This window comes from Calonectris borealis, chromosome Z (assembly GCF_964195595.1).
Source record: "Calonectris borealis chromosome Z, bCalBor7.hap1.2, whole genome shotgun sequence".
NCBI classification, from domain to species: Eukaryota; Metazoa; Chordata; class Aves; order Procellariiformes; family Procellariidae; genus Calonectris; species Calonectris borealis.
Window position 1 is genome coordinate 17433559 of NC_134352.1, and position 13016 is coordinate 17446574.

The window sequence follows — 13016 nt, forward strand, 5'->3', positions numbered from 1 at the left end:
TACAGTATAATTTGCAAAATTAGGTGAGAGATGAAATACAAAAGTTGTCATTATTAGGACCTGTGTTCCTTAGATTAATCAGTGGTATTCTTAGTAATTGTGTAGCGGCCTATTAGTGAATAAAACTAACGATTTTCAAACACATCTTTTCCTGGATATTTGGGAATATACCTACACGTTTTCCTGTTGAGTCCTGAAATTACAATGACACATTTGTGCGGATGGATGCTTTATGCTGTAGTGACTGATCCCGTGCAGAGATTATTGAGGAATCAATAATGAACTTGTACTGTGTATAGTTGTCTTCAAAGAAGGAGGGGCATGTGAAGGTATATACAAAATACAGAACAGGCATAGAAGGAAGTCAGCCTTTCGATAGATCTTCTATGATCCGTTTTCTGTACATAGAAGATACAGGGAGGTACCAGTACAAAAGACCTGCTTTTAAATATTTCTTGTGATAGGCATGTACTGATACACATTTACCACCTATTTCTCCAAAAAGCGTGTTTGTTCGTTGTGATGTTTTTGTAAAAGTGTATTTAACATAATCTTTGCACAGAAGTGACAACCCTACAACTCTAGATATCCTTTTTGAGAGATTTTCCATGCAAAATTATCATTAAAAGACCAATCAACCTAACTATGTTATTTATAGGAATGTAAATTCCTAGTACATTCAAGGCAAAGGAACCCTCTGCCTGGATACAGTTGTTGGAAAAAAAAATGCTTTGCTATGTCCCTTTTCTTTAGCAAGATGGTATTTACTCTGACTAGGTGTATTGAGGTGAAAACAGAAGTTCTTTGTTTCCAGGTATTTGTCTCAGTTTTAAAAGCATTTTTCTCCCCTGTTGTAAAGAAAGGGGCCTGTCTGCCTCTAACGAGCTGTGATCTTCCCAGCCTATGGCATCTTTTTAGTAGTTGTGTCCTATTTCTCGGCTGTAGCTTTGCACCCAGCCAGTGGTGGATATTTTCATGAAGGTGGAAGGGAACTGGAGGAGTGAAAATGGAAATGACTGACAGTTCTTGTGGCTGTTTGTCGGGTCTTCTGCAGGTCTCCAAATGCCTGCAGAGTCTGTTGGTTCACTACTGGACTGGGCAATGAATTTATTCTAGGCACTTTCCATGAAAACATGCTTAGATGATCCTGTATCTGCTGAAGTAAGATTAGCTGTATGTGTCTCCAAACCATCCATTTCCAGTAACATTTGATTAGATCTCAGGAATCAACACAGAGCTCTGGGTAGGGAGCTTATGACTGCATTGCAAAGGGAGGGGAAGACATCCTTCGTAGGCTGCTGATTTTTATCTCCCTAAATACCACAGGGAATTTGAAATTCTTAAGCTTATATGAAAAAGAAATGCGACTTTGAAAGGTAGAATGCAGTATATGTACAAACTAAATGTTAACATATCGATCAGGAAAAGGGGGTTAGTAAGAAAGATGTTCTGATTTATAACAGTTACACATTGAGACTTGAAAATGCATGTAATTCAGTCATAAGGCACGATTTTTTTATCTCTACAAAATAATTATTTGGTATTGCAAATGAAAATAAGCTGGGAAGAAGAATGTAGTTTGAAGGTCACATTTTCTGATGATGTGAAAGAAGTGTAATTAGGAATATATAAGTCAGTATTTAACTCCCTGTCTTCTGCTGAATCCCTTAGCTGAATTATATCCATCTACTGCTGTAAGAATATAAAGAAGTCTTAATTACTGTCTCTTACGTGCAGAGAGTTAAGGAACAGGTGTGCTTTTAAGTGATGCTGGTCTGTTTTAACGCATCTTCTTTTCTTACTATGCTACAATTCATCTTTCTGACCAAGGAACTTAAACTTGCTAATAAATTCTGTGAGATACAACTTACGACCCTCTTTCCATCTGTAAGTGCCTAAGTGAATGCATAGTTCTCCAGGGTCCAAGGAAATTTAAAGGAAGTCTGAATTGATGTAGCACAGACACTGATAGGTCCAGAGGGAAATGTACGCTACTAAGAATCAGCTGGGGTCTGTTTAGGAATGCATCTGAATTTGGCCATAAACTGATTAGTTTAATTATCCATATCCTTCCATTATATCTGAGATTTTAAGGATATCTAATGGGAATAAACAGGGGAGTGGAAAGCAAATGTGAAAATATTCTTCTCTTAAACCTAATTGAGATGTGGCTCAAGATAGTATTAAAGGTTACATTAGAATATGGAGACTGAGATATGTGTTGCTTCAGCTAGTTACTATTAACAAACTTCGCTGAATATACTGTAATTTTTTACATGTGCTCAGTCATAGAACATTATCATTATCAGTAGACATTTAGATATACAAACCAGCCTGTCCCTCCATCTGTTTGCTTCAGAATACTTGGCATTTATTTTGCAACGTCGTAAAGTAGTTACAGCTTTGCAGTTGAGAACTATTACAGCAATATCAATTTTTCATATTCAAGTTAGCTTTAAAACCAGAAGTTTTTCTTTTATTTATAACTCCTAGAGCCTTGCTCTATGCTTATGCATGGGGTGGGGAGTTAAATGTGTGGAATACAGCTGGGCAATAAATAAGGTTGCAAAACTCTGTCATTAGTAATAAAGCCTTTTGCAGTAGTACATTAAAATAGAAGTATCTAGAGCATTGGATTAAAAAAAAAAACACCAAAACCAAATCCTTTGATTATAACCAGGAACTTGCCTCTGCTTTCTGAAGTATTTTAAGGAGACACATTTTTTGCATGGTTTCCACAGAAACGTTTTGCAGCAAGAAGGTATTCATATTTAAAATAAATTGTTAACTGAGGCAATGGGAAATTGGAGACTCTTTTACATCTTGTGTAGTTGAACCTTCATAATTTTATGCCGATTATCTTGTTCAGCTAAAAATTTGCCTAATTGTTTGCTGGTGGTTGTAAGCTAAGTGTGTATTGAATTACTGTGGCTATTTAGTAGAATTAACCATACATTCAGAATGACTGTTTTGGATAGGATAGCATATTAACGTTGACTGGAGCAGGAAGTTTTTATCTTCCATTTTCCTTTCCCTTCTCTTCCCTCTTCCCCACCCCCCATCCCCAAAGGAAATTTGGTTTTGAACAGCTGTTCTAGAGGCTGGTGAAGATGTTATGGTTTTTAAAATTATACCAGACAATAAATGAGAAGATAGGTAAGGGAAGAAAACAACACTAATCAGTTAAACTTATTAGAATTTCACAGAAGTTCTCAGGAGGCTGTAAATTGTAAATTGATACAACCCTGGGGTGAGAGAAGAGGTAGAATGAAATCAGATTCCATCTAGATCTATAAAGGCAAAATGACACTAAAATTTAATTTAATTTTAATTTAAAAATGCATTCAGTAGTGATATGTGGCCAAATATGTTAAACCATACGTTTCAGAAAACTTATTACCATATTCCTTGCAATGGATTCAGAGTGATGTAAAGATTTGTCTTGGACGACACCTGCAATTCATGCAGACTTTTCCAGTAGTAAGTGCAATGCTCTGCTGTGTTTAACAGCAGATGAGCACATTGAACTTAACGGCAACTTTATTTAGCTGAAGATGTTGCACATCACCTCTTTAGCTATGCTGGTTGAGCGTATCGCTCCGGTGCTGTCCCTGCCACTTTTCATGGGTATTGAGTCAGACAAAAAGCCTGTCTCCACATTTTCAAAGCCGCCCAAAGAACGAACGTTTTGTATTTTAGAGATTTCTTTGTCTTCGTAAGAATAACATCTTCAACAATGTTTCTCTGATGCTATGAAGCTGTCACCCTCACGGCTAAAACTCTTCAAAGTAGGAGCTAGGACTTTTACTGCCGCAGCGACAAAGTTTGGGATGTAATTAGAAAAAGTATTAGAGTGACTGAGCGTGATAATGGGAATAAATTCAGTTTACTTTTCTGGTTACTTTGTTTAGTTTTCTTTCACATGAAGACGATAATAGCAAAGAGAAAATGAGATGCCAGAAATGAGGGAAAGAGTAGAGTGAAGGTGAGGAATGGGAGGAAATTTGTCAGGAAAGAGGAAAAGAGTATGATATATACTTGATAGAAGGAAGAAAGAAGTTAGACATCTTTTCTTATTTACTTTCTGGGAAACACATAGTAGGTCAGAGACAACATCTGAAAACCTGTATGTATAGATAAAAGAAGGCAGCTTAGCTGCACTTTTTGTAAATAGGCTGAGACTCTGTCTGCACACAGTGACATTTAATTAAGACAGTAAGCTGAAAGTTATTTTTTTTATCCTATGTTTTAGTTATGGTTGAAAAATTATTGCTGTTTGTAATTTTGTATCTTTATCTGAGATAAATTCCACGAAGTAGATTAGGAATTTGCCTACTCTGGGGACTTCAGCAATATTCTATCTATACAGTCATTTTTAATACTATTTTACTGAGTAATTAAAGAACTGGATGGTAACCTAGTCCTGTGACAGATTGTTTTAGTTACAGTTGTTTGTGTTCACGCAGAAGAAAGCAAATAAGCGAATAATGGATATCTCAGCTAAAAATGGGGGCCATCAGCCTGCTCAGGCATAGCTTTTTCTTGTAGGGACCCAGTTATGATATGATGTTTTTGTGGTCTATATAGGAACTCCTGCTCACATAACAATGATGTGATCATCCTAGGGACTCATACTAGTGAGAAATTTGATATTGTAAAAACAATATTTTTAACTGATGCCACACTTCTGCATGGTTTTTTGTGACACTGCTCTCTGCTGAAGTGACGTAGTAGATATACCAAGTTTTTACACACAGAAAATTCTGTTTTAGCAGAGGATTAAGTGCAGATAAACAACATATTTCATAAAAGATTGTTATATCCTCTCTCCCATTGACACTCCCATCCCCACCCCCAGATCAGAAACATAGCCTGGCACGGCATGCTTTCTTTTAGATCTCCACAGACATTTGCCTGCCACAATGCAACATAAATTTCGTCTGAGTTATCAGACTGTGATTATTAAATAGTAATGGGAAGACAGATTGTTCAGAAAGCATAGTGATTGTGTTTTAGTATAAAAAGAACCTGAATTAAAAGGACCATGCTTTTTTCTATTTTTATACCCTATCTTATAACTTACAGTAATTGATGTAGTTAGAGGAGAATATGAAAGACAAGCTTTTCAATTTCTTTTTGTGTGTGTGTGTGTGAGAAGTTGATCTTGCTTGCTGATCTGTGGTAGTACCAGAAGATGCCCATCTTGAATGAGACATAGAGCTCGGAGAAATAAGATCTGGTGGTTGGAGGTGTCACACACCCACTGCCCCTCTCTGGAGGCATTGCAAAACTGTTGAATTGAAATCCAGCAGACTCTTCTGCCAGAAACCATGCAAGAGATGACCCTGACTATTCATTGACTGATAAACTTTAAGATATATGATACCTTCCTTTTATTCTGAACCTCCTCTTTTCAGTTTCATTTCCTTCCATTCAAATACCAAAATCCTTCTGGCAAATGCCAAACAAACGTCCAGGCTGAAATGGGAGATCCATTTGCTATTAGTGTATCTTTCTTCTTTCCTCTACCCCCTTTCTTTTCTGAAGAAACCCCTTGTTTGCTTTCTCTTTGTTTCTTAGCTGTTAGAAAGCCTTTAAAAATGCTTTTACTTTCCTGTCACGGCATTATGCTCTTTGGAGGGAGGATCAGTTGGAGTCATGGCAAAGAGAACTGCTGTCCTGGTAGTTTTATTTTGTATTCACCATACGATTCCCAGAATTGCATTGTTCCTTCCCAGAGGGGGAAGATTGGTCTCTCATGCAAATCACTGGTCCTTTTCTGGGCTTTTGTAGCCTTCCTGAAATTGTTGGAAAGGATCCTTCTTTCTGCAGAGCGGGGAGGAGGAATTGCACCAGACAGGCTGGCCCCAGTCATTTTATCCCTTTCCTGTGTCTTACAGCTCCTTTTGAGGAGCAGGCACCAGGCAGTACCTATCCTGACTTCCCAGGGCTTCTGCTGCTCTTGTGCATTTGGTGCGCCAAATTCAGCAGCATTATTTGACTTAAATCGAGACTTGCATTGGTATGAGAGTACACCGAATCTGGCCCACAGCCTTGTCTGTATGCAAAAGTATCCTTGCTCATTTAAGCTGAATTGATAGATAGGCGTTTTTCTTCTGATTTAAGTGGTACATGAAGTTGGTACCAGTTAAACAAAATTAGCAGGTGTACGTTATTTCAGCGGATAATATTTTGTGAGTAGAGGTGTCCACAGATTCAGTTTTCACAGAGCCTTGTTAGTGTTAACAGAAGTGCAGCCGTTATCCTCAGGAATGCCTGCTAGCCTTGGAAAGTCTAGCAACAACACAGAGAATGTGCAGCAGTAGTTAGGAATTCATTTTAAAATAAGTAAAGTGACAAAGCGAAGTAGAAGGAATAAGGCTAGAAACAGTCTGGATAGATCTGCACTGTGATTGAAAGTAGCAGGCATTAAACTACCTGTTTTCTGCAAGGTAAGCAGGACAGAAATTTTGATTTAACCCCTGTCTTCACAGACATCAGCACACGTGTGCAGAGGATTATTACCACCATCTGTTTTATCCACAGTAGTTTCCATCAGTTATGTTATTTTGCTTTTTTAGTGTTTAAGCACTACTTTGAAGCTGTTGTGTTAATTGTTAACTTAGGTTGAATCTGTGCATAGATGCTTATAGCAGTGTCAGCATGCTAAGATCATAACTGTTAGATTAATGAATGGAAGTATTAGCTATATGCCGGTGCAGTACATTAATAGCTGTGCAAATTCAATCAAATTACGCTACTGACTTTGTCATTGTGTAATGGTATTTACCAGATCTTAGATGGACTCCTAAGAAAGATGAATGTAATCTTTCATTTTTATCTGACTTAAAAATAAGGTAACAAAATCATTTTCATAGAACATTTTATAACTGTTCTTCACAGCAGGAGAAGAGAGGTACCTGCAGACTGAAATGGAACATGCATATATGAGGGACATTGTAGTGAATGGAAGGAAAACTAACTGTTGCAACCATTATCTTTCAAGTAGCTTAATCTCACATTCTGAATTATTGGAATGAATACCAAAAAGAGAAAAAAAAAGTATGCTTATTCCTTTTTTTATTTTTTCCTTCACAGAACCTGAAGAAAGTGTTTGTAGAATTTAGTCATCAGGAGCTGTTTGAGTTCTACAACAAGGTCTGTAGATTTTACAATACTATAGTTTCTTTGTAAACACCTTATGCTGCTCAGCAGGAAGTGTTGCCTATATGAATTAAATTTAATGAAACTGGAAGGAAAATGGATCCAACTTTAATTAAGGCTGTTGGTTTTGTTTGATCACGTAAAGCATTTTCAAGAAGAGTCTGTGCATTCAAATTTGGAATAGGCATGGCTTGGGTCATTGTAAGCATACCTGGTGGTTAGATCGAGAGGAGTAGCTGATGATTAACAATGAGGAGCTCTCTGGAAAGAGCGTCTTTGTCTTACGTCTTCAGTCGAAATGTCAGGCTCGTAATCCAGTCAAAATGAACTCTATTATTTTTTTACCTTGTTATTATGCATTGAAAATTCACAGCAAAACATCTGTGCATGTAAAAAAGGCAGTATTTAGACAACTGTTTCTTTAAAATTTGAATATTTAAACTGCAGCAATGAATTCTAATAGCTTCATGTAAAAACAAATATTCATGAGTACAGGATTTTTTTATTGCTATGTGAATAGATTTAGTATGCATAGTTGAAGATATTGGAATGTGTTTTTTTCTGTTTGCATGTTTCTAAACAACATTTTATATGAGTGGAGTTTTTTCTCTCTTTTTTATTCCTTTAAATAGCTGGAAACTATACAAGCACAGCTGGATTCCCTTACGTGATGTTTTCGAAGACTTACTTCTTCATCACACTCCTGCCACCTCATTATTTTGAATTGAAGATAGATTGCCAAGCTGTGTTTGCTGAAGGATTCAGTGGGTTGCTTCCTGTAAAATTATATGGCTTATCTCCTTTTTAGACCAGTAACATTAGCCAAGAGTCTTTGTTAAGAGTCTGAAGATTCTAATGGTCTTTCTCTTGTTTTCTGAGCAATTGTGAATAATGGCTTTAATTGTAGAAAAAAAAAAAAAAAGAATGCTACTCTGCTTCAGAGAGGTTTTTTTTGTCCTGTTATGTGTGTTACTTGATTTTGGTAGAAATTTGCAGTGAGGGACCAGGAATAAAATCTATCTTTTAGACATAAAAGAAGTATAAAAGTAGTAAGAAAATACACAGCTAATAAAACCTCTGTCCTTTTGAATTGTTATTCACATGATTGGTAATGCTTGTTGCAAATTTGTCAAAATAAATTCAGAATTTAAAAATGGATTGGTTTAGTTTGGGCTATTTTAACTTCATTTCATTATCTTTGTTCTTTTTTGGTTGTTTTTTTTTTCTTCTAAATCAACAATGTCACTGATTTCAGTGTTTAGTTTTGGCACTGAGAATAAATACGGCTTCCTAGCACTGCATGCATACCAATGAATCTAAGTAGTATGGTGTATAACTGGGGTGAGAAATCTCAGAGTATATAACAAAGAACACTGAAATAGTCTGACAGTCAAATTTCTGAAAGCTATTTGTTGATCCTTCCTAATGTTGTCCACCACCGTTTTTAGATCGAACAGGAAGAAATAAGTACAGTGACTTAAAGGCCACGTTAGTCGTATTTTCACACATTAGTTCCAGATGAATGGAGTTCATGAGCAGTATGAGAAGGTAAAAGTCAGATCTTAGTTCTTGTTTGTTTCCATTCATTGACAGGCAACTTCATTGCTGCACCTTGATAATGGGCACAGTATACAACTCTCTACTCCAGGCTAGTACAAGGTGAGAGAAAATAAAAATCTTTGGCATTAGCTTGTCTTTCTTCCTCCTTAAGGGATTTCCTGAACAAGGCTTTCTTCTTCCACATGCCTAAAACAGGGATGGTGAATACCCAACCACCCAGTTTCCTTTTGAGATATGTTTGCTCGTGACACTAGATGTAAGTATAGCCAAAAGGTATGTTTTGAATAGCTGGTGTTTAGGTCCTCTTGTGCCAGATTTCTTGCTTTGTTGCTTTTGGAGGGTTGTTTTGGACATTTTGTGTTGCTTTATTAGGGATTGTGCTGTCATCTCTAGAATACTGAAGGGGTTTGCACCAGTTGTCTAAGCTGTGAGATAATAGATTTAGAGGATAAAGTCATTAACACCCTACGTGTGAGTAAAGAGCACTGAAGAGAAAAAACACATTTATCATAGTTCCTAACTGAAATGCCAGATGATACTGTACCAGTCTGGTAAGGTAACACTATTACCCGGTTGGAAAGAAGAAATGAGTCACTGCTGCACGGCAGAATCTTCCCCTGTACACCTCGAGAGGCTGGCTGCCAAAATCAAGTCTTGTCTCAAGCCACTTGACGTGCCTTATCATCCGGGGATATAACACTCTAACCCATAGGCATCATGTCCTCAGCCTGGCTATTCAGCAGCAGCTTGCCGCTCGCTCCTCTCGGGCTGCATAGGTTGGTGTGTGTCTGCAGGTGAGCGCATCCCCACCGTTCGCTCTGCCTGCCCGCATTAGCAGTGCTTTGTAGTTAGCGCAGCGTGGAAAATCCCCTTCTTCTTAACACTTAGGTCCTGGCTTCTCCACTGGTCACGTGGGACAGTATGTCATGTGCTAGGGCACTGCTCCTGAGTGTTTTCCCAAAGTTTCTAGAGCTTAAGTTCTGGAAGTCAGGTCTGAAGCGAGCTGAAGACTCTTCTGTGTGGATGCAGGACATACTAAGGCAGTTGTATGAGTGTGAGAGAGGGGTTAAGTTATCTTTGTGAATATAGGCAGTGATTGATGAATCCTGGAGGAGGGGGTGAAGGCAGAACCGGTTTGGAGTGCAAGAAGCATTGGACAAATTAGCAGGCACATCTGAAGAAAAAGGAGAAATCAAAGACAGAGTAGGAAGAAACCAGGCATGGGTAAAAGGAAGGAAAGAACAGAGTAATGGATATTCCCAAGGGTGGAATTTGGGAGTTGGAAAACTATAAGGAAGAGAGGAGGAACACTGGAAAAGATGGCAAAAGTATATATACAAAGAAAGTATTAGGCAAAGGAGGAGAAAAACCTTACATAGTAGGGGAATGGGAAGAAAATTGGGGAAACTAAACCAGAGTTAACTATGAAAACTGTGGCCAGTTGTGTAACTGTATCTAGTATTTTGAACTAACCCGTAAGTGTCAGCCTTGGTGCAAATTTGGCCAAAATCAAATAAAAGAGTGGGATAACAAAAAAGACCATTTTAAATCTAACTTTAATAGGAAATACTTTAAAAGTGGTAAAATATACGTTAAAGGGAAAAACAGAAAAAGCCTAAGATTGCAAGGGTTCTGTAAAATTTATTAAGCGTTCATCCTTGTTTGCAGATGGATGAAGAGATTTATGATTTCTTTAGCAGTGGTTGCCTTTTCTTTTTTACTAAATGTACTGAATTTCTTACTGTCAGAAGCCATAATAAAAGCCATAGTGTACCTCATGGTAAGAAGTACAGTTGTTATCTTTTGTCAAGGAGCACCTATAAATAAACACTTACTTTAGAAAGACTTTTCTGTATGTAACGTCAAGCTTTGGGGTTGTACATTATTAGGTAGTGATGGCATAACCAGTACCATCTTAGAGAAGAACATGGTCACTTATTTAAGTGTTCCTGTGTATGGAGAGAAAATTGACTAACTGTGAAAGAGCAGAACTATTTAGGGGTTTTTTATTAGGTCTTGCACAAAAGAAGGCCTTTATTCTGGTTGCTGCTCTCTGGCCTGAGTGGACATGGAGAAGGGAAGAGTGTTCCCCCGAGAGCAGCTGCCCCTGCTTAGTTTGGATAAAGTCCTTAGCAGTGTCAGGGAACGAGAGAAAAACAAGCACCAATACAGATGGGGGGATGCCTGAGGAGAAAGGTGGAAAGAAAAATGCTTTCCTGGGAAGAAGAAGGCATGTAGCCTGTTCAGAACTGAATATACCAGGTTGGTGTGGGAGCATAGGCAGGGATGTGCATGCTGAAGGTCTTCAAGCTTTTGTTTTGCATTCTGGTAAAACGTAGTTTTGAAGAGTGAGTCTTGTGAGTATTTTAGTTTTTACTGCAGGAAAGGAAAGGGATACGTCCCAGAGTCTCTTCAGTTCAGGGTCCTAGCAAAGCATTGGTCCGTAATAGATCTTGGGCATGATCCAGAACTGAAATTACCAAGGCTTCTGATAGTGTTGAAGGAAGATATTTGCAGAGATTTATAGAGCTCTAAAACTGGAAATTTGAATGAATAAGAATTACTAAATCTACTTTCAGATCTTTCAGTGCATTTTAAAAACATTTGATTCATCTTTGCTCAGACATTAAAGACAGTATTTTCTGTGACTGTACTCTCAAAGCTATAAGACAAAAATCTGCCTCAAATGGACCATTGGCAAAAGAAGGAAATCTTTTGGTTTGTGTGTAAACAAGCATCCGTATTGTTTTGACATGAAGACTTGGAGTTCTGGGCCTAAAATGAAAACCAGTGTGAGAACTACCTCAAAAATACCAACTTACTGGTAAAGAGCAACCATTTGTACATCACTTAGCAAAAACAACACTAATAGCACATTAATGCTTATTGAGTACAAATGCATTAGATTATCTTTGCCCAGTTCAGCCTTAGGCATATACTTCTTGTTTCTAAACAAAATACGAAATGTGTGCAAGTTTCTGCATTCTTTTTTTGTTGAAATAAAATATGTAGGTAGATAGGCAAATATAACTTTACTATCTCAAATTTTGACTAATTGCCAAACCTGCTTTAGCTCTCCAGAGGAGGATTTCAAATTCCCCTTTAATTCCTGAGTTTATTGACACATCAATTTTGAGTTATGACTTGCAGCTTCATTTCCTACAGTCTGTGATTTTAAAGGCTCTGAAGTCTTGTTCTTTCAAAGCATAAAGAATTTACTGAAATGCTAAGTCTTACCTTGATCAAAGGAAGAAAAGTGTTTATTGTGATAAAATGGTGTAAGCTCCCCATCACACTTGTTGCATCTCATTCTCTGATTTCCAAGAGCATCAGTAACATTTCATTGTTTGGCCATACTGGCGTATCATATCTTCAAAGATTATTCATTCACTCACATTATGGTAAAGAAATGACAGAGCTTAATAATGCCTATAGACCAGTGAATAAGTATCACATCATTTTGTGACCCTTGTATATCTTATTTGACTAATGAAAATGAACAACATTTTGAGCCAGTGTGAGAAAGTTCCTTTTCTATGGATCAGCCAAACTGGCCTTCGGAATAACAGTGATTTCATCTAGGTGGATGAACTGCTGCTGCCTGATATGCTGTTGATGGTGTCTCATAAAGATAACCTAATAAGATTCTTTTATCTGCAACTTTTGCATAAAGTGATTTCTAATTTCCATAGTAATTAATCAATTTTATTGGATTTTCCCTTGGCCTTTGTAATTGTGTTGATCAGACCAAATTATACGCTGTAATTTTAACTGAAATAAAGTGTTTAGATGATCCCTTCATTCCTTCATTATTTTCTTTCTCAAGAGATAGGAGAAAATATTGCTCTGTTACAAATCAGATGCTGTCCAGCTGTGTTGAGCTATGTATCCAGGAAGCATTCATCCCTCTCACTGACAAGATTAGTTCCTTCTCTAGAGGCCAAAATACCTTCCATGGTTTTCCAAGGTTTTCTCTATTTACTGAAATCATAGGAAGGCAATGTGGAGCTCTACATGTGTTGGAAGCATAATTGTCTTGACCGGCTGTTCAAATCAGATGATCACCTTGTTAGAGCAAATTCCTCTTCCAGTGGGACACTTTTAACTCCTTGTCATCACTGTTACCTTAACTGTCCCATTGTGGTAAGATACAGCATACGTTCAAGGAAATCCGGACAAATATAGTATCTGTCTGTACAGATTCACATGCGCAGGCAGCTGGCCTCTTCTGTAGAGGTGATTCAGGAGAAGTGAAGGAAGGAGAAGCAGCACTCCCTGGTCAGTGCTAATGA

At 37.6% G+C, this 13016-nt stretch overlaps 1 protein-coding gene across 3 annotated transcripts in view; it reads left to right on the top strand.

The window, feature by feature from the left end:
• The window catches only part of COMMD10 (COMM domain containing 10), a 114057-nt gene extending 101532 nt beyond the window's left edge, over positions 1 to 12525 (top strand). For 2 of the 3 annotated variants that reach the window (XM_075137304.1, XM_075137313.1), the window contains 2 exons: positions 7099 to 7158; positions 7797 to 12525. In XM_075137304.1, the coding sequence (XP_074993405.1) occupies positions 7099 to 7158; positions 7797 to 7835 (99 nt within the window). In that variant the 3' untranslated portion in view covers positions 7836 to 12525. Of the gene's footprint in view, positions 1 to 7098; positions 7159 to 7796 lie in introns of those variants that run through there. The other variant, XR_012670971.1, reaches the window with a different exon arrangement.
• The last annotated feature ends 491 nt before the right edge of the window (positions 12526 to 13016 follow it).